The 27,577-nt window shown below is 48.3% G+C and overlaps 1 protein-coding gene across 13 annotated transcripts in view; it reads left to right on the forward strand.

Moving 5' to 3' along the window:
• FGFR2 (fibroblast growth factor receptor 2) overlaps positions 1–27,577 on the forward strand; it is a 105,533-nt gene that overhangs the window by 14,147 nt on the left and 63,809 nt on the right. For 8 of the 13 annotated variants that reach the window (XM_084772683.1, XM_084772672.1, XM_084772680.1 and 5 more), the window contains exons 3-5: positions 9,731–9,997; positions 11,147–11,224; positions 24,327–24,496. In XM_084772683.1, coding sequence (XP_084628809.1) covers positions 9,731–9,997; positions 11,147–11,224; positions 24,327–24,496 — 515 coding nt within the window. The remainder of the gene's footprint in view (positions 1–9,730; positions 9,998–11,146; positions 11,225–24,326; positions 24,497–27,577) is intronic. The other 5 variants (XM_084772674.1, XM_084772675.1, XM_084772676.1 and 2 more) reach the window with 2 other exon arrangements.

The raw sequence follows: 27,577 nt of genomic DNA on the forward strand, positions 1-27,577 counted from the left end.
CTCCAGCTGCTGGCCCTTCATTTGCAATTGGCTGGGATGCTGCTGGAGGGGACTGGTCCTGGGGACACATCTGCAGCCTCTGAATGGTGTTGTAACTGGGGTCCCTGCTGAGAAAAGAAAGGCCAAGCCCTTTAAATAAACTCGCTGAACAATACCCCCCTAAAGGTCTGGAGTTAGGGAAGCAGGAGGCAGCCTTGCCCTCTGGGGCTAACTCTTAACCTTGCCTTTTGTGGCCTGGCCACTTTAGAACTACTCTCTCATTCAGAAAGTGCTTCCCAAGGGGAGGAGGGAGGGCCTGCTCTGAACTAGGAAAATGTCCCATGGGATTTGGGCATTGATCTGCCCCTCAAGGGAATTAGAGGGCAAATATCTCCTCTTGAGTGTATGCCATTTATTGAATATTTATCTCCGTCTTGGAGAGGCAGGCTTGTTCAGAGGCTTGTTTCAGAGGCAGCTTCTGAAGAGCCACAGGCAACATGAAGTCCGTGCAAACTTGCCTCTGGAATGTAGCTTGGCCTCAGGAACACCTGCCAATTACCCTCACTGCAAGCAGGCCCTGAAGCTGTGGCTGCTTTAGGCTCTGTGATTTGGGGTGGGGTGGGGGCTGTTGACTGTAGTTTGCTGTTAGAGCCCTTATTCCCAGCATCAGGGGGTGTGTGTTATGATAATGGCCCTCTACCAGCTGAGCCTGATAGGGATCCTTGACTGTAAGGACTTCCTAGGGGATGTGTAAGTGGGATGTGTGTGTGTGTGTGTGTGTGTGTGTGTGTGTACACGCACTCGTTGAATGGATGGATAGCAGGTGTGCTGTGGGCTGTTTGTGTGCTTTGTGTGCACGCGTATGCTCACCCCCCCCCCATATGTGTGTCTGTGTTTGTGTGGAGTCCAGAAGGTGACCTCAGTTATTTTTCTTGAGGTGTTGTCCACCCTTGGATTTAGTGTTCGGGTCTCTTACTGACCTGGAACTCACCTTATAGGTTAAGCTGGCTGGCCAGCCGGCCCTAGAGATGTATGTGTCTCTGCCTCCCACCACAACTAGTTTTTAAAATTTTTTTTATATTTTATTTTATTTTTTTAAAGTGTGGGTTCTGAGGAATCAAAATCAAGCTCACAAGGTAGGCACTTTATGGACTGAGCTATCAGTCACCAGCCCCCCGAAGTTACAGAGGGCTTTAGGGTTTTTGGCTCATTAGCTTCTTGAGCAGGTATTAGGCATGGCCTTGATGAGGAGAGCCTTCCAAGACCTTCAGATGTTTGCTTCCACTTGGGAACCTTGCAGGAATCCCCACTTAGGAAAGCAGCGTATATAAGATGTGACAGATTTGTTCATTTGCAAGAAAACCCTGGTTTGGAGTCAGAACAATGCAAGTGGGCTTTCTCACTGGGCTGTAGAAACCCTCTGCTCACACACCTGCTGGCCTGTTGGAATCAGCTTGTGACCCATAACCCAAGCCCCATGTGGCCCCTGGCTGGTGCAGGGCTGCAGATAGGGAGGGCACTTGTGTCCCCTACCCACCCACCAGTCCTCTCCCATGCACAGAGCCCTTCCTCTGTGGGGGACTTCCCAGAAAGCCTTGGGTTCTCTCTTTGAGCCACCATTTGCCAGCAGCTGGCTTTGCTGGTGTCTCAGGAACTGAGGAGGCTGAATGACCACGTTCATCCCTGACAGCAGTTAGTTTTAAGCTCTGGTCTTGAGACATGGGAGCCTGTGAGAACCCAGCCCATGCCCGAGGCTGACCCTGGAAAGTTTTTTTTTTTTATACACAACAAACTGAGATCATTGCAGTCATTTTCCCACCTTTGACCTTCTCAGAATCTCCCCCACGTGACTGTGGCGTAAGGGGTGAAAATGTCTACCTGTTGTACATACTACATGGATAAAACAAAGGCTGTGATGTCATGGGGACAGGGTGATGGCATGTGTCATAGTGGGAAATCAGCAAATCTTATAGAGGCAGCATTTGTGTTAGATTTTGAAAGCTACAAAGGAGCCTCTCAGGTGGAGTACCCTCTGGCTAGGCAAGCCAGCATGTGAATGAAAGAAGAGAGGGAGAGAGGGAAGAAGCCGGGATCAGGGTGATGACGTGAATGTTTCTGAAGAGACACTATGGTGGATCTTATGACTGGATCTGTAGGTTGGATACATTCCATTCAGTCCTTCACCTTTCTAGAAGCCCTTATCCCATTCCTTGACGTTGTAGCTACAGGGAACACAGCAAGCCTGGCCCCACAGCTGAGATTCAGCAAGGTTTCCCAGTGGCGTTTGTCTGTCTATGGATCCAGCCCTAGGTGGCAAGGTTTTTTTTTTTTTTTTTGAAATAGCATATCCCAAAGAGTCCTGCAGAGCTTAGGAAGCCTGTGCTTTCTCTGCAAGTGCGTCTTCAGGACACGGGAGGCCGGGGGCCTGGCTGGCTGGACTGTGGGTACAGACTCTTCTTTGTACCTCTGAGCCACGAGTGCTGGGTGCTTTGACATAACTTGCAATGCCAGTTTCTACTTCCTGGGTGCTATGGAGTCTAATGGCTGAGTTCTCTGGGACACACTCTCCGAACAAAAGGGTCTATTTTGCAGTTCCTGCTCAAGCAAAGCATCAATAGCTAGGGCATTTGTGGGGACTGCACTGATTTGCTCTCTACTCATGTCTTGGTGGCCCAGTGGGAATTTCACCCTTGGGGTAAATATATGAATTGAGTATATATGTTGTGACGGGGAGTGAAATCAACCTCTGTCACTCGGACACTATCTGCACATGTCAGGATTGGGGGGGGGTACGCAGATGGATAGGGGGTGAGTTGCCTCAGAGCTGCCTCTGAGTTCAGATGTTGCCTGACACAGTGACTCATTCTCCAGCGAGGGCATTCTTAGGCCCTTTTGCCCCTTCTGTATTTTTTATTTTCTCCTGAGCTCAGCATAATTTCTTTCAAATGCGGAGGGCTGTTCACTCCGTTTCTCAAAAGCCAAAGCTGAATGATGAGGGGTGTGCGTAATGTGTAGAATGGTTCCCATATTGGAAACATTTACTACCTACTGGTTTTCTCTGATGAGGCAGCTTGAGCCAGTCCAGAGTTTTTGGGGGCTGTCAGGTTACTGAGGCTTGAGGTAGCTATTAGTGGGGGTGCTGCTGACACGACACAAGGAGTTTGCATGTCTGAATAGTTGCTCCAGCTAGCTATTGGTTGTAAACAGAATGCCTTGGCAGCCTGTTCACCTATCTCCTTTCCGAGTCAGGCAATTACATCTCTTTTTCCTCCCACCCCCAATTTTTTTTTTTTTCCGCAATATTTTTTGAGGTTGAGAACTTCCATCTTTGTCCTGTGTGGGTGTTGACTGCTCCTCTGCACCCCCCCCCCCCTTTTAAGGATGAGTTGTACCAAGGCCTTATAAGGCCCGGGTTTGATATCAGGATGTGCGAGTTGGTTCTTGTAAAAGGGAAGCTTTTAAAGTAGGAGCTGCAGCAGCCAGCTCCAGTATGTCATCTTTGTGTGGGAGGACCAGCCACCAGAGGTGGGTGTTCCTGACTCCACCCAAGGACCCCATTGGCCTTAATATCTTTATCCTGAGCTCTTGTGCCAGCTCTGTGCCAACCATACCATGCCAAAAAAAAAAAAAAAAGTTCAGGCGGGCTTCTCCCAAGGTCCCAACCTGGCCAAGTGTCACAGGTCTCCAAAACCCCAGGTGGACATTCCAGGGGTCATCTGCCCTGCTTTGGAAATGTCCTTGCTTCACAGTTACAAAGAGCATTTCCGGTTGTGTGCATTGTTCTGTGGCTCACCAGGACTGCAGAGCGGTCCCCGCAGGGTAACTTTATGGCTCGGAAGGCAGAGTGGACCAACTCCGCTGCCTTTCAACCTGTTGTGAACCTGGTGTCCTGTGACTTTGCAGTGACATTTGGCAGCTTGATTCCCCATTCTCCGTCGAGACCTTTGGCAGTCCCGCGGCTGTGGTGTTTATTTGACTTGTGCTAGATGGCACCGTCTGGGAAAGCACCAAACCGTGTTATTGTCCTCGCCCCAGTGTTCCTGGTGCAGTCTGCTGGTGCTGGTCTAGAGATGGGATGGATGGTGGAGTCAGCTTAGCCGGGCAGTCCCTTGACAGGACATGCCTGCTGGGATGGCCTCTTCTTCTCCACCTTCCTCCTGGGTTTTCTCCCTGCCTCCTCTCTCCTCTTCTCTCCCCATCTCTTCCCTTTCTCTTTGTATTTCCTTCTTCTAGGTGAATCTACTCTGAGTTCTCTTTCTCTGTTTTCTAGAGGAATGTGTTTTGGGGTCAGATACCATTGTGGGGAGCCCCCCCTAAAAGTGAGACTGTTTGAGGCACCCTGCTGTATCTTTAACTCAGAACCTTTAGACACTGGAAGAGACGTCACCCTGGGGACACCCTGGAAGTGGCTTGGTGTGAAATGCGGTGTGGTCAGCTGCCCCAGAGGCGGTTGGCAGAAGTGCCTCCTATCCCCTGAGTGGTGGGAATCTGCCATGGCGCTCTGCGGGAGATGATTGGCCAGGGCAGGCCTTGGGCTCCCATCTGTTCTCTGTTTGCACTCGGGCGCCATTTCAGAAACCACACGGGAAAAGTTTATAGGCAAACATTATAAAGAGTGACAGTCTGAAGTGCTGCTATCGCAGGCTTGGCAGCGCACAGCACTACCTGAAGAAGCGGCTTCCCACTTCCAGGCGCCCTGGCTGTTGGGGCGCCTCAAGCTGGCCATCCTGATGGTGCTGACGAAGAGTTCTGTGCCTTCGCCGGGCTTAGTCTCAGCCTCACTAAGTATCCCTTCCTAGGGTGGCTTCATACACAGTGAGGTGTCCTGTACCCACCCCCGACTCCCCAACAAGCTCCTCACCAAGAAAGGGGGGGGAGGTGGTGGTATCAGGAAGATTCTGCCTCAGTTTCTCTTTCACCTGGGTCAGAAGCCTCTCATTTCTGAATTCCTCTTACCTCCCAAGGGAGAGTGACTCTAGGGATGTCTTGGGAAAGGAAGGAGGCTCATGGCAGGATGAGAGCCTCATATGTACTTTTTCTTTAGAATCTTACTCCGTAGCCCAGGCTGGCCTTGACTGCCCTCAGTCACTTAGGTAGGCCTGATGCAGGCTTTGAACTTATGTCCCTCCTAACCACCCATGGAGTGCCACCATGCCCCAATACCGTTGATACTTTCATTATTGGCTTTTGATGCCGTGAAGGGCCCTCTTTGTTTTGTTTTTTTTGTTTGTTTGTTTGTTTTCTGAGTGTTAGAGTAGCCAACTCACCGGAAATGTGCCCAGTATGCAGGAAACTGCTGGCACGTCTCAGGAGTTGGTAACTTATGTGTAGAAACACAGCTAAGCCTCCACACGGGAGAGCCTCCAGCTACTGTTGTGTTTGCAGCAGGTAGAAACAGCTGAGTGGAGCCTGCCCAGAAAGTAAACATGTCGCCTTGTTTGTTCAGAGAGTTTAGGTAAAATGACAATGTATGGCCCAGCTCCCATGCTTCTTTCCAAGTTTCCATTTAATTATGGAAGGTGCATGCGGACATGCTGTCTGTCTGTGGAAACTTCTGAAAGCATTTGGTGCAGAGAAATGTAGCTTCTGGAACTTTCTGCCCATTGTTCTGGGGAGAGTGCAGAGGAGAGAACGTGGAAGCTGTGGCACCAGAAATGATAAATGCAGGAAATGTTGATATTGCTATAAAAGAGACTGTTTGGATTTCTCAGGGAGTGAGTTCCTCGCCCTGTGTCCGTTGTCACGTGTCACACGGAGCCGAGTGGTGGCATCAGGCAAGGAGCGGCCTGTGTCAGAAGGCCATCCGAGTGGGAGAAACACGTGTGGGGTGGGGGTAGAGGTAAGCACAGTGTCCTTGATGTCTTGTCCCTTTATAGGCCGCTAGGAGTGGTTACGGTATAGAGCTGAGATACCACAGGACTCTAGGAGCAAGCGATGATTGTGAGGAAGCAGCCCCAAAGTCCTGAAGCACAGAAGGGGAAACCTTCACCTGTCAAGCAAGTCTTCAGGGCTAGGCAGGAACAGATGGCTTCTTCCCAGCATGCCACTTGGGTTCCATGTTCTTAGTAGCCTGGCTCATGATGTAGCTCATGTGTGCTCCATTTGCAGGGACCTCTGAACTGGTTCAGTGGGGACACTGGATGGCCTGGGATGCCATTGGTTTGACTTTTGCCCCCCCCCTTTATTATGGTCCCTCAATATCCTTCTCTCTGTATTGTTTATTCTCTCACTCTGTGGTGTTTGACCTTCTACCTCTTCCTTTTGCTTGTATTCACCGAGTTGTGTTTCCTGCCTTGACATTAGGATGGCTCCGGTCCATACTTATCTTGCTAATGTACTTCCGGGTGGTGCATGACTACCTCGGAAAGCCAGCCATTGTCCTGGGAAACTAGACTTTCCACTCGGTTTTACCAGCACTCAGAACCCACTTGGGGCATGCCAAGCTGTCCTCAACCATTCCCTGAGATGGACGCCCCTGAGTGAAGTCTTGAGATTGAAAAACCCAGCTGTTTCTGAGCGCACTGTAGTGCCATAGTCACAGCTTCAGAGCAGCAGTGGGGTGACTGACATCAACTCGCTTGGTTATGGCTAGAAGATCAAGTATGTAGTGGGTGGCTCCCAGGAGCCTCGTCTATACTGCCTGAGCATTCCTGTATCTTGGTGGTTGGGGATCCTGTGGCTGAGAGGCTATGTGAGGCAGAAAGGAAATGAACTCAGGTGTCCTTGTACCCAGGGCAGTGCCCCTTTAACCAAACATCCAGTGTCCTGTTCTACCCAAGGGCCCTTCCTCATCCTCATGTGTTCCTCATGGCCGAAGTAGAAATGGCAGTGCAGTGCAGTAGAATTGGTCCAGCATGGTCCAGCAGTGCAGCCTGATTTCAGTGAGTCTTGGTCCTTTGTTGATGCCGTGTGGAGGAAGGGCTCCTCTGTCATTTTCTAACATTGTATGATCTTTGGTCCAGAGATGCTGGACCACCTTGGCAGATGGTGTGAGACTTGGGGTCAAATTGAATCCCCTTTCCTTTCCATATTTCTGTTCCTTGTCCTTAATCATATGTAAACCCTTTATTCTACTTGTTAATGTTATCAGCGTGTGCGTGTGTGTGTGTGTGTGTGTGTGTGTGTGTGTGTGTGTGTGTGTGATGTGTGAGTGTATGGGGGCACGTGTGCCACAATGTGTATGTAGAAGTCAGAGTGCAGTTTTGTGGAGTCAGTTCTCTCCCGTCCTTACACCTTTTTATGGGTTTTGGGGACCAAACTTGGCTTTAGGCAAGCATTGCCTTCATCCACTGAGCCATTTTGCCAGACCCACTTCTCTCTCATTCTCTTGGCCGCCCAGGTCGGCTGCCTCTGTTTAAACAGGCCTGGGGGACCTGATCTGAGAACCTTCCAACTGAATTCTCAACATCTTTCACACTTGGCTCTGTGCACTGCCCGTCGGCTACAGAGCCACTGCTACTCCTTGCAGAAAGCCCCTCCCAATCACTTCCAAGAACAGAAGCTGAAACACCTTCTGTGAGGGCGACACTATCAGTGCTTGGGGCTTGTAGGCCATGAGATCTCTTTTGCAACGACTCTAGTCTGCCCTCGTCACACAAAAGCAGCCCTAGACAATACGTGCCCGAAGGAGTATGGCTCTGGGCCAAGAAGTCTTTGTTTACCAACGCAAGCGTTGACTTGGCCCTCAGGCCATGCTTCGCTGGCTCCTGCCGCCCACGGGGCCTTTGCCTACCATATCTGTGTGGACTGCTACCTAGCTGCCTCACCCTTAAGACCACCTCATATGCTTTCTATTTTCTGTGACATTTCTATATACTTTTCGTTTGCTCCGCCACAATGGAAGGTCCACCAGGGCAAGGGACTCCACCTAGCCTTCTGTGGCTTCCTGAGCCTACAGAACGAAACTTGGCTAGTGGTAAGGTGTTCAATAAACAGTGCTGAGTGAGAAAAATAAGCCTTACCTGGTTGTCAGTTGGGGCTTACTTTCTATGCCCTCCCCCCTTCTCCTTTTTTTGGGGGGGGAGGTGTTTTTCCATGTTTAATCAACTTTTATTTTCTTCCTTATGTGGGTTTCCCTCTCTGTGTTCACGTACTCTTTCATGCCTGTACCCCTCTTGGCTGTGTGCATTTGAAGGGGGTCCCCTGTGAAAAGCCTCAGGCCCCTTGTGCTGGCTGCTGCTGTTGGTATTTCTTGGACCAGATGTTTGTTAAATAGCGGGACTGAAACATGAATTGACTGTAGCTTAGTCATGTGGGAGATTTGTTCTTTTCAGTGGGCTCTGGGCAGAATAATTGCCTTGTGATGCCCAGATCTGGACCTGGCCCAGCATGGGGGAAGGAAGCATTGTGTTTTCTAGGCTTGGGACTCTGGGTACCATTCACAGCTCTCACTGTAGGGATGAAAGCTTACTTCATGGGCCTTGTGGCTACCCTGGCCCCGGGAACAGGGCCAGTGGCTTCCTCTCATTTATTTTTTTGGGGAGCAGTTGGGGGGTTGGATCCTGGTGGGTCTCATCCTGCCCTGTCTCTTAGAGGATTGGGATGGTGTTCAATATGTCTGCCTTCTCTGTGTATAGCAAAGATGCCCCAGGGTGGAGATGGGAGTGTGCTACAAAGACCTGTCAGAACTGAACTTCCCGTCTGCCACTTGAAAGTTTCCTCAGGAAGTCAGGACAGTCACAGGCAATGGGTTTATTCTAGTAGTTTGGCGGGGGGGGGGGGGGGGGGAGAGGGGGGTAGGCAGATGGACTTTAGAGTGAGAGAAGAGACCCCACCTGGAAGTCGGGTGACTGATGCGGGGTGATGGATCATGGGCGGCCATGATTGATCTGAGCATCTAAGGAGGAGTGTGCTAATCAGGAGCGAGAAGGAAGACATTGACTTAATAAAGAAGATAAAGATCTTGAGGGAGATGGGGACCCTGGGTCGGTGGGTGGGTTGGTGGGCAGGATAGATCTGGCTTTGCAAGTAGCATGGGAGGCAAACTGTGTAGGCAGCGTCCTTATCCAGTATACGGATACACTATAGTTTAGGGCCATTAATTGCCAGGGACTCTACTTTTCTTTCTTGTGGTGTGAAAGGCCCCCTGGCATCCATCACTTGGAGGAAGATAGCATGTCCCAGCTCACCCAGTACAGAACCAGCTCAGTACTGATTTGACCTTGAGAGCTCATAAAAAGGAGCAAGCCAAAAAGCTGCCACTTCCCAGATGGCAAAGAGTTTTGTAGATGGGCCTATTTGCCCCTTGAACTTGAGCCATTTGGTTTTAAAAAGATTGGTTTTGTGACAACAGGAACATGAGTAGGTAGTTGAGCCAGTATGAAAAGGGGTGTGTGTGTGTGTGTGTGTGTGTGTGTGTGTGTGTGTGCGTGCACCAAACACAGTCATGCTGAGTCGCTAGCTTAGCAATCAACTTGAAGTTTTTCTTGTGGATTTCCCTTCCACTTCAGGGCTGGGTTGGTTTTGCAAACCCTATTTACAGTAACGTGGAAAGGAACCCACCCAGGACGGCTTCTGCTGGATGCTTCCGTGGCCGTTGTTTCTAGTGCTGTCAGTCAAGTCTAAGTGGGGGCTGCTTCCTGGCATCTAGGGCGCCTCGGGGAGAGATGGACACCCCCCTGGCGCCATTTGTAAAACAAGCACAGCGTCTCCTGGGAAAGAACTGGCCTCCACTGACCTTTGTTGGACCTTCTCTCTTCTCCCTTCTTCCCATCTGCTTCTGTCTTCTCTCTCTCTCCCTCCTGTTCTGCAGAGACACCAACCAAATACCAAATCTCCCAACCAGAAGCATACGTGGTCGCCCCCGGGGAGTCGCTAGAGTTGCACTGCATGTTGAAAGATGCCGCCATGATCAGTTGGACTAAGGATGGGGTGCACTTGGGGCCCAACAATAGGACAGTGCTTATTGGGGAGTACTTGCAGATAAAAGGTGCCACATCTAGAGACTCCGGCCTCTATGCTTGTACTGCAGCTAGGACGGTAGACAGTGAGACTTGGTACTTCATGGTGAATGTCACAGGTGAGTTGGCTTGCGAGGGTGATACTCTGTCTCTTCTGTAGTTGTTTTCCGATTGAAATTTATTATTATTATTTTTGGCCAAGTGAACTGTACTCATTGACTGCCAGGCACATACCATGTCAATTTGTATATTCATTTACTTGGGACAAAGTCTCCCTCTGTTGTCCAGGCTGGACTTGAACTCCTGGCCTCACATTGCCTCCCAACCTCCTCCTAAGAGCTGAGATCTCAGGTCTAGGCTACTGTGCCTGGCTGATTTGTTTCTGAAATTCCTCACTGGGACCTGGTGTACCATAAATTTCTCAAGTGACAGAGGTTTTATAAGCAGCAGCAGGACACAGTCTTCTTCACCAACACACTCCCCAGCATTCTTGGCATTTACAGGATAGAGTTGAAATGTGGGGATCTAGGTTTTAGTTCCTTTGTTAAACTCTTGAGTTCCTTTCCTTGTTACCTCCTCCCTTATAGTAAAGAGATGGGGAGCAGCAGGCATCCTTTGTGACCAAGTTGAGAATTCTGCCTTCAGAAAGCTAGTTAACAGTCAGAAAGCCCACACAGGAAACTGAGTTTTGTTTTTTTTTTTTTTAGGGAATCCTTTCTGTCTTGCAGAGAACCCCAAATGCTGAAAAGGGGAAACAAAACCAATGTTTGGCTATTATAGAGTCAAAGTTTGTTGGAGGTGGGCTGGGGAGATGGCTCAGCAGTTGAGAGCACTGGCTGTTCTTCCAGAGGCCCTGAATTTAATTCCCAGCACCCACGTGGCAACTCAGAACTGTCTGTAACTACAGCTTCAAGGAATCCAACACCCTCACACAGAAATATATGCAAGCAAAACACCAATGCACATAGAATAGAAATAAATAAGTCTAGAACATTATTGGGGACTGGAATATTGTTTGAGGCTTAAAATCATCTCAGTTTTATAGTTTAGTATAGTATAGAAACGAGAAAGCAGAAACCCTGAGAATTAAAGGCCAACTCATCACAGAGGGACACTTTAAGCCACTAAAACCATCGCAACTATATGAGGTCTCTGACGTTCCCCTGGGCTCCTGGGTGGTTGAGCTCACTCTGAGAAGGGCTCAGCCGCAGGTGATGGTGACTTTTGCCTTTGCAAACACATCCATAGATATGTTCTTTTGAATGCAGATGCCATCTCATCTGGAGATGACGAGGACGACACAGATAGCTCCGAAGACTTTGTCAGTGAGAACAGGAACAACCAGAGTAAGTAACCTGCCTCAGAAGGTCCCCGAGAGAGGAGTGACAAGGGGAGCCCTGCCTGTCACCTGTCTTCTGTCGACTCCTCCCAATCGCCATGCTGTGTCCGTTGGCCCTCACTGTTCCCCACTGTGTCTGCTGTCCCTATTTTCCAACTTGAGAATAAACTTATGTTGCTGTCCACCCTCTCGCCACTTGTCCTTTCTTCTTGTGTCAACAGCTCTCTCTTCCAAACCAACACTACTGTCTGATTTTACTTTCTTCTCTGGTCTCTCAGTGTTCGTAGATAGACCACTTGTAGAACTGTGACCACTTGCAGAACCTTGGTTTTCTTCATAACCCCCATTATATCTTTCCTGACTTAGGGGTGATTGCCTTCCTCCGCCTCCCTGGGGTATCTCAGTGTTATTATTGTCTTATTCACTTATGGAGACGAGGTCTGAACTTGGTTGCCCAGGCTGCACTTGAACCCTGGGCTCATGTGATCCTAACCTTTGAGTACTGGGCCCGCAGCTGTGGGCCACCTTGCCTGACTGATCTATTTTGGAAAGTCCTCCAAGGGGCCTGATGGCTGTGTGTGTTGGAGGTTAGGAATGCTCCTTATACATAGTACATAGCTTAACAAAGAATTATCTGGTGCAGAATATAAGTTTTCTGAGGCTGAGAGCCTCCTGCTGAGGGGAAGGAAGTACGCCTTACTCTGAGGATGGTGGTGAGGAGGGGGTGAGTGCTGGCATGTTTTAAGGCAGCGGGCACTGGGCAGTCACTGTGGAGGTCACTCACTTGCTGAGTGAGAACGTGGCCAGCTTCCTGGAGCTGGGCAGCCGAAGGTCCAGTCTTGATTTACTACTTCTCAGTCGCTCAGTTGCTCTCTGTGCCTCACATGGAAATGGCAGTCATCTCTTCTGGGAAGTTAGCGGGATTAAAGGAGAGAATGTGCTTCACAGACTGAGGGCTTGTGAACGTTTGTTCCACCAAGAAGCAAAACACAGACTCAGTTACATCCTCCAGGCAGGGCTGCACTGTCTTGGAGAGAATTGTATTCATAACTAGGTTTTCTTGTTTGTTTTGTTTTGTATTGCTTTTTTGCTGTTTTTTTGTTTTTGTTTTTTTTTTAAACCTGGTGTACACTCAGTGTTATAGTGAAAGGATTTACTTTTAGGGCCACAAGTAAATTTAAGTAAGTCATAAATAATAGCAATTGGTTATTAAAATGAGCCTATGGTGGCGTACCCTGATTGGTAAAGTGCTTACCTAGCACATATAGAGCCATGCTTTCTACCCCAAACACTGCATAAACTGAGCGTCATGGCACACACCTGCAGTCTCAGCACTCCAGAGATAGAGGGCAGGAGGATCAGAAAGAAAACAGGTACAATTAGAACAGCTTACAGCAAAATGAAGAGCCGTCCCCCAAGTGCAGCATCTCCCGCTGTCAGCAACATTAGACACACGTTGACTCCGCCTTAGAGCCCAAGGGCTGTGGTCCTCAAGGTTCATTGCAGGCCCTGGAACTTAGGCAAATGAATAACGACATGTCTCTGTCATTGGGGTACCACACACATTTTATTATCCCAAGCATTGTTGCGCATCACTTATTCACACACACCCTTGCCCAGCCCTTAGCAACCGCCCGTCTTTCCATAGCAACCACCAATCTTTCCATAGCTTTGCCAGTTCAGAAATGCCATATATTAGATTCATATACCATGTAGACTTTTCAGATTGGCGTCTTCCCTCTAGTGATATACATTATTAAATCTTTTCTGAATCTTCCATAGACTTCAGCTAAGTTTTTCTTAGCGTTGAGCAGCACCCTCTAGTTCTTATGTACACGGTTTATGCACCATGGTGCTCTTCGCCTACCCCCACCGCCATTGAAAGACATCTTGGTTGCTGCCTACCTAGGTTTGGCAATCACCAGTAGAGATGCCATAAGCTAGGTGTGGGTTTGCTTAGATACACGTTTCCTCTTTTTTTCCCTGGAACATGGCAGTTAGATGCTGTGGTATGTTCAGATTCATTGGAAGTTTGCCAAACCACTCTCCACAACACTTGGCATTGTCACTGTCCATGCAGGAGGGCTCCCCTTGCCCGGCGTCCTTCCCAGCATTTGTTGTTGTTGCTGCTGCTGCTGTAGATTTCTGCCTTTCTGGAGTATGTTTTCCTCATGACCAGGGGCGGGAAGCACTTTTTTCTGTGCCTGATTGTCATCTCCGTCTGCTTGGTCTTTGGTGAGTGCCAGTCCAAGGCTTTGGCTTCATTTTCAATTGAGTTGTTTGTTTTCTTATTGTTGAGTTTCAAGAGTTCTTTGTATGTTTTGGGAAGCAATCCTCTACTCCTCTTTTTTTTTTTTTCCCGAATTCTCCTGGTCTGTTTGTTTCAACAGTGTCTCGAAGAGCAGGCATTTTTAAGTTCACAGGAAGTCTCCCTTGTCAGCTTTCTGATGGGTCCCATCATGCCTTTGGTGTTGTCTCTAAGAAGTCAGGAGCAGACGTGAGGGCAGTCTTCTTGCGCCTTGTGGGTATTAGAGCTTTGTGTTTTACATTTATATTCCAGCTGTGGGCTATTTGCAAAGTCTGTGTCTAGACTTACATTCTGTTGCCTCTGAATGTTTGGCTATTCCTGTATCATTTACTGAAAAATACCATCACTTAGCCTGGGTTACCTAAGAGAGGGACTGTTGTTAGGTCTCGGAATAAATACTGTCACTCCAAGGAATATTTGGCCTGTCTTAAGTCCCAACAGTTTGGGTGTATAGAGAAGTAATTTGGCTAATATCGTTTTTACCTTAGTGCGGAGTGAACACTTAGGAAAGTGGTTTTCGAAGTGTGCCTGAGCCAGCAGTATTAGCATTACCTGGGATCTCCCTAGAGATGCACATGCCTTAAGCTTGTCCTCAAACCTAGCTAGTTAGAGATATGGAGTATGTATGTGTGTTTCATGTCACATTAAGGTGTGAGAACTGCTGGCTTAGGGACACACACACACACACATACACACACACACACACACACACACACACACACACTTGCTTCAAACAGGCACATACCAGCAGCCACGTTCATAAACACTGAGAATGCCATGGAAGTGTGCGCTACTGTGAGTTGTGACAGCCTTGCGAAGGCTTGCCACCGTTCTTGCTGTCCTCTGACCACATGAGGACTCAGCGGAATGTGTTGTTCATAGTTGCCAGTCTTTGGCTCTGCCTGAAGCAGGAGGCGGTACCCTCCCGAACCGGCTCTGGAGGGCACTGGTGCCGGCTGCTGGCTCAAGCACTGCCTCCAGTAACCCTTAATGCAGAAAACAGCAAGTCTTGTTATAGTGACTGGAAAACTCTCTCAGGGAGCGAAGGGACAACGTCCAGCCACCCGAAGCCTGGTACCTGTGGGCCTTCCAGGTCCCCCACGGGAGTGGAATGATGTGTTTGTGTAGTTGTTTACGGTTCTCAAGTGAAACCACATGTAGGTGCCTCCACGACCGACTGAGGCATCAGGTTCCACCCACTTGGTATTGCTGGCACACCTGGGAACCATTCTGTGCCGGGTCAAGCATGCTGCCTGACAACATCGCCAGCAGTCCACGTGGTGTCATGTCGTGTAAGAGCAGGTATAAGTTACGTAACAACCAAGGCTGAGTGATCACAATCTCCTGGTGGGTCAGAGTTTGCCTGATGGGGACTTCTGGGGGGGAAGAGCGCACGGCGGGCGGCTCTTTGTGGTGACTAGTAGTGTAGTGGCCCAGCCTCTGCGCAGGAGGGCCAGCAGCAGAGCACTGTGTAATGGGTGCCATCCCATAGATAGGTCACCGCACTTTCACTTTGCTACTGGGACTTTTGGTAATTACCTCTCGAATGACACCAGCCCTGTCCCCGAGATGGGTGCTGTGTGGCGATTAAAGGCTGGTGTTAGCTGTACCAGGGAGCTACTGCTGCAGGGAGGGGCCTGTGAAACATTAGATGCTATTTAAAGTGATAGCAGTTCTTAGCTGGCTACTTGGCCGCTGCCATCTGTTAGTGTGATTAGGCCGGTCTGATTCACAGGTGCAGCCTGGGGCAGCTGAGATCAAGCAGCTGTGGCCTGTGTGTGTGGACGAAGAATGCTGGGCCTAGGACACTTGGCAAGGCGGGAAAGGGGATGTTACTGTCCAAACCATTTTTTTTTTCTTCTCTCCTTGCCACCTCAAGTGTCAAATACCTGACCTGATTCCTAGAGAAAATGCAGGAGTTCTGAATTCTTTGCATTTCCAGCCACCTGGAAACATCTGTGTCCACACTGATTCTCCCCTGGTGCTTCTGTTGTCTGGAGATGCCACATGGGTGTGTTTGAATATTCTCCTTGAGGAAAGTTAGCCAGCTGTGGTCCCATGACTGGGCTGAGTGTGGGCGATTTGGGTTTTGTGAGCATCAGCGTCCCCTTCCGTGCCACCCCGATTCCCTTTGGGTCACCTCATGTTTTAAGTTTGTATCTTCCAGCTTGAAAAATGCCATACAGGCAACTGCTTCTGCCGGATGGGTCCTTTATCTGGTTTTGTTGGCTTAATGCAGCAAGATTTCCTGACCAGCAGAGATCTTTAGTCCTGTGTAGAGTACAGAAAACATGGTAGCCAAGTATAAGCACAAAACAACAACCCAAGAATTAAGAAGAGGGTTCACTGGGCAGAAAGGTGCTTGCCACTAAGCTTTGATGGCCTGAGTTATTCCTGGTACCCACTTGATGGAAAGAGAGATTAGATTCCTACAATCAATGTCTTAGGGTCACTATTGCTGTGATAAAACGCCATGACTAACAGCAACCCGAGGAGGAAAGTGTTTATTCGGCTCACAGGTCCATATCACAGTTTATCATCAAAAGAAGTGAAGGCGGGACCCTGGAGGCAGGAGCGGATGCAGGAGCCATGGAGGGATGCTGCTTACTGGCTTGCTTCCCTGCTTTCTTATAGAACCCAGGACCACCAGCCCAGGAGTGGGACCACAGGCGATGTGCTGCACCCTCCCCCATCAGTCACTAATTAAGAAAATACCTTACAGGCTTGCCCACAGTGGGGCTCTTACGGAGGCATAGGTTCCCTCCTCTCAGATGACTGTAGCTTATGTCAAGTTGATATAAAACTATCTAGCACAGTCTGCATGTATGTACACACACACACACACACACACACACACACACACACACACACAAATACATGTTTAAGAAAAAGAATTAATCTGGGCTGTAGTGGCACACACGTTTAGTGCCAGCACTTAGGAGGCAGAGACAGGTGGATCTCTGTGAGTTCAAGGCCGTCGTGGTCTATAGAGTGAGTTCCAGGACAGCCGTTCCAGGACAGCCAGGGCTACATAGAGAAACCATGTCTTGAAAAAGAAAAAGAATTAAGAAAGCCACAGGATTGATGATCACCAATGCAGTAAAAAAGACAACAAATGAAACAAGGCTGAACGATGCAGTTTTGGTTAAGAAGTCGGTGTCGTTGGTGACATGGTCGTTTGATTTTTAGGTGGGTGTTCCTGAGTGTTTGGGCTGCTCCTAGCTTTTAACTCCTCTTGTTGATTTTCCTCAGCGATGGCTTGTTCTGTAGAAGGTTTCCTTGCTTGCATACGCTTTGGGAACTCACCTGTTCTACTTTGTGCCACTGTCCGCCGTGTGAGCCCACATTGTGGACTTCTTTTTTCCAGGAACCCATTGGCTTCTTGAGAACAAGAGCCAGCCTGGTGTAGAATGAATGTGTTTTGGCTTTCCGGGCTTCCCAAGTGTCTTTTGTGGGTCTCATCTGAAACAGAGCGGTGTTCAGATCTGTTCCGTATATGAAGAAACCAAGCCACTGGGTCTTGGAGGATATTATCTGGAACCCTAATTCAGAATAAGTCTCTGCTGAAGGGGACCTGAGTCTTGTAATAAGTTTAGGAAACACTTAGACTTGTTGTGTTGTGAGCCCTGCTTAGAGACTGAGTCCAACAGCTCCATTCTCGCTCAGAGGGATCCTCTAGTAACACATAGATTTAATGCTCTTTCCTAGGATTCCCCAAACCTATGGCCATAAGGCCTCTTTAACATCTAGCATCTCTTTAACATCCTGTTTTACACATACACACACACACACACACACACACACACACACACACACACACACGGTGCATTCCTGCATGGACCTTTTTAAGTCAAGTCCTTCTACAGCAAGTGTGAAGGGGGTCACTAGGTCACATTTTAGCACAGACAAGCTGATCACCTCCCACCTTGCCAGCACTAGCTCGGTCCCCTGAGCACAGCAATTATGTCATCTTAAGTGTAGGCTCAACTTGTTTCCTCTGGACCAAATGTTACTAATTCAGATGCTGATTTTTGAGTTGTAAGCAGGCTGAGGGCTGTAGAAGGTTCTACAGTGTGGAAAAGGTAACTGACCTGGTTACCTTGCTCGGGAACTTGTCTCCATAGATCATCTGGCAGCAGATTCGTGGAGGTTTTTTATTTTTTATTTTTTATAAGAAAAGTTATTTCCTCAAGCCTGTGTTTAAAGTGATTGTTTCTGGAGATTCTGAGAGTTAGTTCTTGGGTAGATCATGTTTGAGCAAAAGTTTGGCGCCGCGGCTTAACTGAAGTCGGTCGACAGCAGGACAACAGTATCAAGATTCCCACTGTGGGAGTGAGCGGTCCTTTCTAGTGAGAGAGGTTTTCCAATTCGGTTTCATCTCTGTTGAGACCTGCAGATGCCATGGGCTCCACATCAGACAGTCTTATTTTCTTCTTTTTCCTGGGAGAAGGGCTGGGAGGAAGTAGGGAAAACAAAAGTATATGGTCTGAGATCCTCGATTCTTTAATGACCTCCCTGGTGCTGCTAACAGTTCCGAATCGCCATTATTTAATGATTTTTTTTTTAACTTGGTACAGACGGCATCCAAGTTGGTGAGTGTAGGAATAGAAAAGAATGAGAAAGACAAAGTGCGTAGGGCAGTGAGACACTCTGGCAGTTCCTCCAAATGAGAAACGTCATCAGTAGGTCGGTTCAGGTGCCTTATCACAGAAGATGCTGGTGGTGATCCTGGAACAGCCTTTCCTTCTTAGCCTCACCCTGGCCAGTGCGCTGGTGCTGGCTGGGATACCTTGTCCTGCAGCAGATCCTGGGAATTCCATGGAGCCTCCCAGAAACTAGTCATTTCTCTTGTAAGTGACTTATACACACACACACACACACACATACACACACACACACACACACACACACACACACACACACACACACACACAGAGGCATATGTTTCTGATTAAATACCTCACTGGTCAGTGGGATGTTTGATAGAGATTTCTGGAAGCCAGACTGTACCTGTGGTGGTTTAAATCAGAATGGCCCCCAAAGGCTCATCTATTTGAACACTTAGTCACCAGGGAGTAGCACTATTTGGGAAGAATTAGGAGGCGTGGCCTTGTTGGAAGAAGTGCACCATGGGGATGGCCAGGCCAGGCCTTGTCTTCTTCTCTTGTCTGTGGATCAGTATGTAAAACTCTCAGCCTCCTTCTCAGCACGCCATGTCTGCCTGCATGCAGCCACGCTTCTTCCCGCCACGATGCTAGTGGACTAACCTCTGAAACTGTAAGCCAGCCCCCAGGGAAATGCTTTCTTTTTGGTCATGGTGTCTCTTCACAGCAATAGAGGACTGACTAAGACAGTCTACATTACACTGCTGAGTCTGTCTCCAGCTCTGCTAGATTTGGTTTCTCTCAGTTCATAGCAAACCAAAGCAGATAAATGACAGTATATTGCAAGGATAGTGACATTAAAAAAAAAAACCCCAAACACACCAGGGGGCACAGCCTTCAGATGTCCCGATTGGTGATATTTTTAAAAGCCCTAATTATAGACTTAAGGCCGGGGCCTTAGTGGGGCTTTAGGGAGCCGGAGAGACTTGATCTAAGACCCGAAACAGCCTGTGCGTTTTAACATTTCTGCATCAATAAAAATACAGTTGGCAGTCGTCAGAGTCCCCGGCTCACATAAATCTTGAACTTTTGACTTAATTACTGTGGGAGAGTTCACAGGGCGGCCTGCTGTGCTTGAAGAGCACTGGTGAGGGGGCTGGAAACTCCGGGCTAGCCTTGGCCCCGGCTTCTGGCTTTGTGACCTTGATCAAATCACTTAACCTTTCTGGGTGACATTGATCCTGTGGGTCATCAAGCCAGATGGAGGAACATTGTAACATGATTCTCTGTTTTTCCTCTAAAATATCATCGGGCTATGCCTGTGTTTGGGTCTGGGCAGAGAACAGTGTGTTAACCTAAGATGTCAATACTTGGCTGTGTAAGGGGTGTGTGTGTGTGTGTGTGTGTGTGTGTGTGTGTGTGTGTGTGTGTGTGTAAGGATTTTTATGGGAGCAGGCCTAGCAGCTTATGTTTTATCACCAAGTTTAAATGGCAGGGTTAAAAAGCCCTGTAGTCATATACCATTTGTTGACAAAAATCAATACCTGCGTAGCACACAGATGCCTGGAAAGACTATTAGAACCTTATCATAGCAGCGTCCTTGTTTTTAGTGACGGTCTTCCCAGTCATCCATCCTTTCACCTTGCCTTAGAGGACCAGCTGCCACTCAAGCTGTGGCCTGCTTCCTTCTGTGCTTGCTAGCTGGGCAGCCGTCAGCAGGCGCACTTTCAAGGATGGACAGTCACTCAGTGTGGAAGCTGGCATCAGCGACAGAGAAGCAACCTTCTAGAGGAGGAAGTGTGGTCCTCCTAGGTGGGACAGAGTGGTTAAGGATGGCCATGGGGCACTTGGAGGGACTTTGTGTGGGGTTCGGGTCACTCTTTACCCAGCTGCGTTTTAAGAGAATGGAAAGCTACTTGAGCTGATCACAAAAAGGTGATAGGTGCTGGTACAGAGGAGACCGGTTCTCAGTAGGTTGGCCACATCTTCGTGATGGGATTTTATTTGCTTGCTATGTGCATCTCACTGCCCTTTTAATTTGCTTCTTCGTGTCCATATTTTGTGACTAACAGGACGGTTTTGGTTTGCTGTGTATGCCGTGAGGAAATAGTGAATGTCAGGGCCGGGGGTGGGGGGGAACGGGGGGGGGGTCCACTCATTCACTTCACGAGTAACTTGGTACACTTCACTTTTTATGCCTTTGGAGGTCTACACCACAGGCCGCTCTTATGAGTCAAGTGACTTTGAGTGTGTTCTGCATGTTCCTAAGGTGATGCTATGGGGGGGGGGAGGAGTGTGGAGGGGTGTGGAGGGTGGGGGAGGGGAGATACATAGAAACCAGCTGCTCAGGGTCCTGGTTCCAGACAACCTTATGTGTGCTCAGCTTGCAGATTCATCTCCAGTAAGGCTGTTGAGTAACCCGCGCGCCACCATCTGCTAGGCAGGCAGGAGGATCATCTCTGCTGCTGCAGAGGTGTTTTTTTTTTTTTTTTTTTTTTTTTTTGCTCTCTTGCAGCAGTTCCTGCTCCATATGCAATGGTTGAAATGCTCTAAGGCTGTGGTAGGGAAGAGGCCGTCTTGGCTTCTCTGAGATGCCTGGCCCTTGTTTCTCTGGCTGTATGTAGTCATTCTTTGGTGTCTGGACATTTGTGTGTGGTTACTTTGTGCAAACGGCACGAAACGTTAAGGAGAAGAGTCTGCGGAGAGTCCAGAGTGTTGGACTTACGATTCTAGCACTAGGGAGGACGAGGCAGGATCTTGAGTTTGATGCCAGCCTGGGCTGCGTAACAAGACTGTCTGAAAGCCCATGGTCGTGTAGCGGTGCTATTTTTCTAGCTTATGTAGCTCCTTTAAGTTCATTTTGGGGAGAGCCATAAAATGAAGATATCGTGCTATGGTTATAAATAATAAAATAGTTTCATCTCTCCTTCAAGCATCGCTTTAGTTTAAAAAAAAATGCACACTTGCCATCTGAGTGGGAGGCTCCGACGCAAAGGCTGCTGTCCTGATGTAGCGCTCTGCAGAGTGGCACTGTATCCGAGCACAGGTATCTCGAACAACTTAGCCCAGTGACCTTTCAGCTCCTGGAGGATTGCTGTGAAATTCGGTCCCAGCTGCAGCCCTGTGGTGATTGGGTTTCACAGTGCGCCCCGCGCCCCTCCCCCCCACGCCCCCACCCGCCCCCCACCACTGTGGGTCTCTGTGACTGAGGTGAGAAGCAGTGGTGCCCACAGTGTGGTGTGTGGCCAGTGTCTGTCCTGTGTGAGCGGAGTTTCTACATACAGTTTCACTCCAGGGAAGCCACTACCTGCTAGAAATCCCAGCAGTGTTCTTTTATCCTATTCCTTAGGTCATTGTTTGGTTGCCCAGGACAAAGGCATTGGTTGCCCGTGTGCTGCAGACACAAGTCAGGGCAGTGCATTGCGTGTGGCTTTGGGTGGCGGGGAGGGACAGTCCTGGGGGTGCCGCGAGGTGCAGCCTCAATGATGGCTTAGGGTGGAAAAGACCATTCCTAGTTCCTGGGGCCAGTCGCTACTTTTTGATCTCAGAAAACGTGAAAATCATGCCTGACAGTTGGTAAGCACCTATTTGTTGATTTCTTTCTATGTTAAAAGGGACATTCCAGAGCTCAGCCAGCAGTAATTGAAGCTATCTGAAAGGGTGGCTGCATTAATATTTAGCTAATTCATGTGAATAGGCCATTGTGTTTACTTAAACAAATGCCCTGAGTCCGGACACCTGACAGCATGAGGTATGCTTGTCATTTAGGTCAGATTTGTTGAAGTCTTTGTGTAGGGACAAAGCTCGTTATTTATTTTGGGATCTCAATGGCTGCTTTCAGTGGCTTTGGATGGATTTTTCCAAGTAGAAGCTTTTAAAATGAAAGATGATTGAAATTGGTTCAGGGTATGCCAGGTCCTTGGGGTCTTGTGATAAGTGGGAGTCCTGGTGGTCCCCTGGTGAACCCTCAAAAGAATTGATGTGTTTACAAGCATTCAATACTCGAGCTACAAGGTCCTCAAGATGCATGTCACAGATGTGACTGGATGGATGGGAAATGGTGAAGCCACTTTTCTTTTCTCTTGGCTTCCCCTCCCCTCCCCTCCCCTCCCCTCCCCTCCCCTCCCCTCCCCTCCCCTCCCCTCCCCTCCCCTCCCTTCCTCGCTTTCCCTCTGCTCCAAATGGGTGAGCAGCTGTGTTTTTGCACAGTATTGGTTGGAGTCATGAGGTTGCCACCTAAATCCCACCACCTTGACACTTGGGAATGCATTAGCACGAAGGAGATACGTTGTGCCCTTGATAAGAAATCTCATCTCTGATCTTGTAGCAGGTGTCAAGAGCAAGGGCGAGGCAGCCAGGGGGCAGGGGCAGTTATTCCAGAAAGTGATTGTACCAGGAAAGCTGGCTGTTCAGCGTGAACTCCCCTACCCCCACCCACCCCACCTAGAATATGCTAAAAGGGAGACTGCCAAATATGGTCCCTGGCTGCGACCATTTTGCCTCTGGTTTGTGGAGGAGTGTGAGAGCTGCTCCTACTGTGCCTCATCATGTGGAAGGTATAATTGTTGCCCAGTATTGCAGTGGAAACTCTGGACGACACTGAAGGCTGAAGTGGTCACTCTGCCTGACTGTCTTGGGCTTCTAGCTTTCAGTGTTTAGAAGGTGGGATGGAAGCCATGGCTTCTTGATTGGTATTACGACGGAGAACCGGCTGAAGACCGGGATTCCGGCATCAGACTGATCTTGGTTAAATGTCAGTTGCTTGTCTTTTGGTGCTGTGGCTATTGGCAGGTAATGTTTTACCTCAGTTTCCTTGGCCTGCAACAGGGATAATAACAGCCCCTTCTTGTTGAGTTGTGAGGAGTCACGTGCTAAGCATGTACAAGCTCTTAGAACAGCAATTGGCAAGCAAACCTTGGGTCACCAACAGCCTCGAGCTATTACAGACGTGAGGAATTTATAGCAGCATTCTGGATGGATGATCCAGCGCCTGCTTATAAGGTGCACTTTACTTGTTACTTGGTCATAGAAAGATCTACCTCGTTTTCTGAGCTTAAAGAAAATCACTTGTCCCTGTGACCGTGAGGGCCATGTAGGGGGTGTGACTTTACTTAGCATTTGATTCGTTGCCTCCTATTAAGCTTAGACAGGAAGTATAGGACTGTATACCACTACTGGTAAAGAAAAAAAAAGCTCTCTTCTAGTTAAAAAAAAAAAAAATGAAGATATACTTAGCAATGCCGTATTTTGGTTTATTGTATAAGGTTCTAAGCAATTAATGATGGCTCCCTGGATCATTTTATCATGCTAAGATGATGACTTATATATACAATCGAATGCCAACTACAAGTCTGTGCAGGGCTGACTAGAGTGTTAGCTCAGGGGGTAAAGTACTTGCTCTGTAAGTATAAAGACCTGAGTTCGAGCCCCAGAACCCATATTAGAAAAACCCTGACATGATGGCATATGATTGTAATTGTAATGCTGGGCAAATGGAGGCATAGGGATTCCTGGGAGCTCAGTTGGGGGGGGGGTGGCCTCGCTTACCTGCTAACTTCTAGGCCAGTGAGACACCCTGCCTCAAAAAATAAGGTGGGTTTTTTTTTGTTTTTTGTTTTTGTTTTTTTTGTGTGTGTGATACTTGAAGAACAGCGCCTGAGGTTGACCTCTGGCCTCACACACATGGGCATGCTCACGTACACACACGAACACCCATCCACCCATGCCCACACAGAGAGTTAGTTCTGATGGGTATGTCGTTGTGGTCCCCGAGGGCAGTTTATTTTTACACTGTGCATACATGACCATTTAATAGGCGTGGTGATCTAAAATGATATATTTTTTGGAGGACTGAGCGCTTGTTATTACATGGGCTGTTTCTGTGAATATAAAGTAGCTTTTAAAGCATGATTTGACATGGAATTATTTTTTGGCACCAGACAGGAACAAGAGAGAAAGGTGCTTCGAAAACTTTTTTTCTCCCTGTTAATAGTCATAACCCAATAAGTGGGCCCTCTGGGGACCTTCAGCTAGGCCAGCTGGACCAGACTTCTGAAAATATTTTCCGAACATAAATATTATTCAGAGAGTCAAAAGAAAACCAGATCCGTCCCCATGCAGCGAGGCGGCCCTTCGTTTCTTGAGTTGATGAGGCTGTCCCTTCATCTATATGTGTCTCTCGCTGTCTTCCGACACAGGAGCGCCATACTGGACCAACACAGAAAAGATGGAGAAACGTCTGCACGCCGTCCCTGCGGCCAACACTGTGAAGTTCCGCTGTCCAGCTGGGGGGAACCCAACCCCCACAATGAGGTGGCTAAAAAATGGAAAGGAATTTAAACAGGAGCACCGCATTGGAGGCTACAAGGTAGGCCTGAACTTCAAAAGCCCCGTATTCCCGAAATGTTTATTTTATTTTTTAAAAGTCCTCCGGAGTTGGCAGGACCAGATGGAATATGTGTTTTTAAAAAGACGTAATTATTGTAATTGATCACATCACCGTTTGATATGTTTTAAAGGATCACCCTGGACGCCCCTGTAATTTTCAGGTTAGCCCCCATTTGCGTTCTGTTTATAGATGAGGAGAGTTTAATAGCCAGGGGGGTTGAAAGTTGAGGGTCTGTTTTCTATATGCTTTATGGTCTGTAAAACTTGAGGTGGCTCAGCGCCCTGTGAGGATGGGATTGCATTAAGAGTGAACGGCTTGGCTTAGAGGACGGAGTATGAACTGGTATTTGTTAACAAGGGGAGACACTGGAAAATGATGGAAGAAGTGTCCTACCCCCATCCTTCATCCTCAAAAAAACGCTCAAGAGCCCATCAGAGAATGGCCTCAAATTTAGTCTGGGGAGTGGAGTGACAACATCTCTGTGACATCCCTGGGATGGCTCCTTGGGATGCTAAGTATGGTTTTACACATCTAGTCAGCATCACTGATTGAACATCCCTGGGGATATTCTGTATGGTTTTGTCCATCTATTCAGCATCATCGATTAGGTATCCTTATATAGGATACTCTCTAGGCACTGGGGAAGCTAAAGCGAACAGGGCTGGATATGGCCTTGAGTCAGAGGGACTCTGCTTTGACAGGGAGGCCAACTTGAGAGCTGGCAGTTATAGCTAAAGGATGAAGTCCCAAGGCAAGGAACTGTGGGATCAGCACAGAGGGAAAATATGTATAAAGAAGAGCCAGTGAAACCAGGTGTGGTTGCACATCTGGGCACTCAGGAGGCAGAGGCAGGCAGATCCCTTTGAGTTCAAAGGTAGCCTGGTCTATATAGTGAGCTTTAGGATAGCCAGACCTATATAATACAGCAACAACAACCATCAAACCCCAAACAAACAAAAAAAGAGAAGAGAAAGGATTGGGGGCTAGTTGGAAAGTTGTTTGTTTGTTTGTTTGTTTTGTTTTTAAAGAAAGAGATGAACTTTTCAAATTATTTAGTACGATGGAATTGTAAGAACTCTGCATGTGCGGAGGACTGACGGGACCCTTGTTATGAAAGTGGTGAGGGTGTGTTAGTTATCTCTTGTCATGTAACACGCTGCTTCAGGTTGTGGCCTTACAGTCGATACCTCACAGTTTTACTGCAAACCCGAGCACAGCCTAGTGGGGTCTTTTCTCTCGGCCTCTTCCAGAACTGTGCCAAGGTTTTGGTTAAGGCTGAGTTCTCCCTCAAAAGATTCTCCGGGCAAGGAACTGTTCATTTGTCTTTAGGATTTTCTTTCTTGCTCCTTGCTGCATGGGCAAAGGCAGAGCAGCTGTCAGGTTCACGGTAAGCAGGCAAAAGGGGCTGAGTGGAAGAGCTAATATGTCCCAGCCTTCTGTAACCTCATTGTGGAGGCAGGGTCCCAGCACTTTTGCTCTTCCCAAGAGTGCGGGGATCACTAAGAACCCATCTTAGAAATCCCCAGCGTGGGTAAATGGAAGGCACCAACGCCCAGTTCTTAAGAGCCACGTGAAGAGGCGTGTGGAAGAATGGTCTCCCCCTGTCTTTAACCTGGCGCTGTGGTACCCCGCTGAGCTTCCTCCCACCTGTCAGGTACCTGGGGCTGCCTGAACAGGCTTTTATCTTGGAAAGGTTTACTCGTTTCTGTAATAATTCTTGACATTTGGTTTTGACCTTAAAAGATGAACGTGTCTAGGCCCAAACCCAGAGGAGGATGGAGAAAGCCTGTAAGTCTTTCTCTGGGTTGGGGAAGTTGAGTAAAAGACCAAAAAGGGGCAGGTCTGCTGGACGTCAGACATGGGACCTCTTCAGTCATCAGCTGCGACCTCTGTGTGCTGTTAGAAGCAGGAGCCGCGACGGTCTTTGTCCTTTTCTTCTTATTTCAGCCCTTAGACAATGACATTGGAAGGCTGACCCTAAAATAGGTAACTAAAACTAACAAACAGACAAGGATTTCATTAGCTGTTGCCACTTAGGAAAGGAGGGTCACATCACCTGAACTCTGGCACCTGGATCAGCTTACCACTCTGGCTTGCGGGGAGCTCACAGAATTGATGCAATTTCAATGGTTAATTTAAGGGCAGTTTTACTGTGAGAACGGCCGTCAGAACCCTGGTGGTTAACCATTCTGCTCAGGAAGACAACTTCCGTGCAGGTACAAAGCGAGCCTGTGAGTCTCCAGAGGCTCCTGGTCTTAAAATAAATGGGTTGTACATCGTTATTATGGGCAGGGAACGTTTTGCAAATGTGAGTGAGTGATTACGATTACGGAGCTGTTAGACACAGGGGCTTAATGAGGGAATGCCCTTGATTTTTTAGCAGGTGCAGGTAGCTTTAATTACCCATGACAACCTTATGCTAATTAAGAGCACTCAGGAGGACCCCGAAGAGTGGTTGTAGCTTAGGAGGACACATGCCTAGACTGTTTTTTTTTAAAAAAGATGTATGTGTGATTGTTTTATGTGTATGAGTATCGCCTGCATGTATGTTTGCACACACATGTGTGCCTGGTGCCCTCGGAGGTAGAAGAAGCCAGACATGCCAGTGTGTGTCTGTGACCCCAGCTAGTGTTGCCAAGGCAATGAACACCAGGTTTGATGAGAGAATCTGTCTCAAAAATAAGGTTGAGAGGGAGATACCCCAAATTTTGACGTCTGGCCTCCACACACATGTACACACAAACACATACCTATGCAAGCCTGCCACCCTGCCCTCACACACACACACACACACACACACACACACACACACACACACACACACACACACAAAATAAATGAATAAAGGGAAGAGGGTGAAAAAGATGAAGGGAAAGCTGGCATCAGGAATGTATGGCCCTGGCCTCATTGCTCCTCTGATCCCTCTCTGGGGCGTACAGAAGGTGCATGCATGTGACCTGGTGGCCCCTGAGGTGACCTGTCCAATGCAAATGATTGTGCAATAGAGATTTCCACAGCAGGGCAATAAAGTCGACACCGGTGGGACATTCATTTTGGTGA

The sequence above is a fragment of the Acomys minous genome (genome assembly GCF_964271855.1).
Source record: "Acomys minous genome assembly, chromosome: 2".
NCBI lineage: Eukaryota > Metazoa > Chordata > Mammalia > Rodentia > Muridae > Acomys > Acomys minous.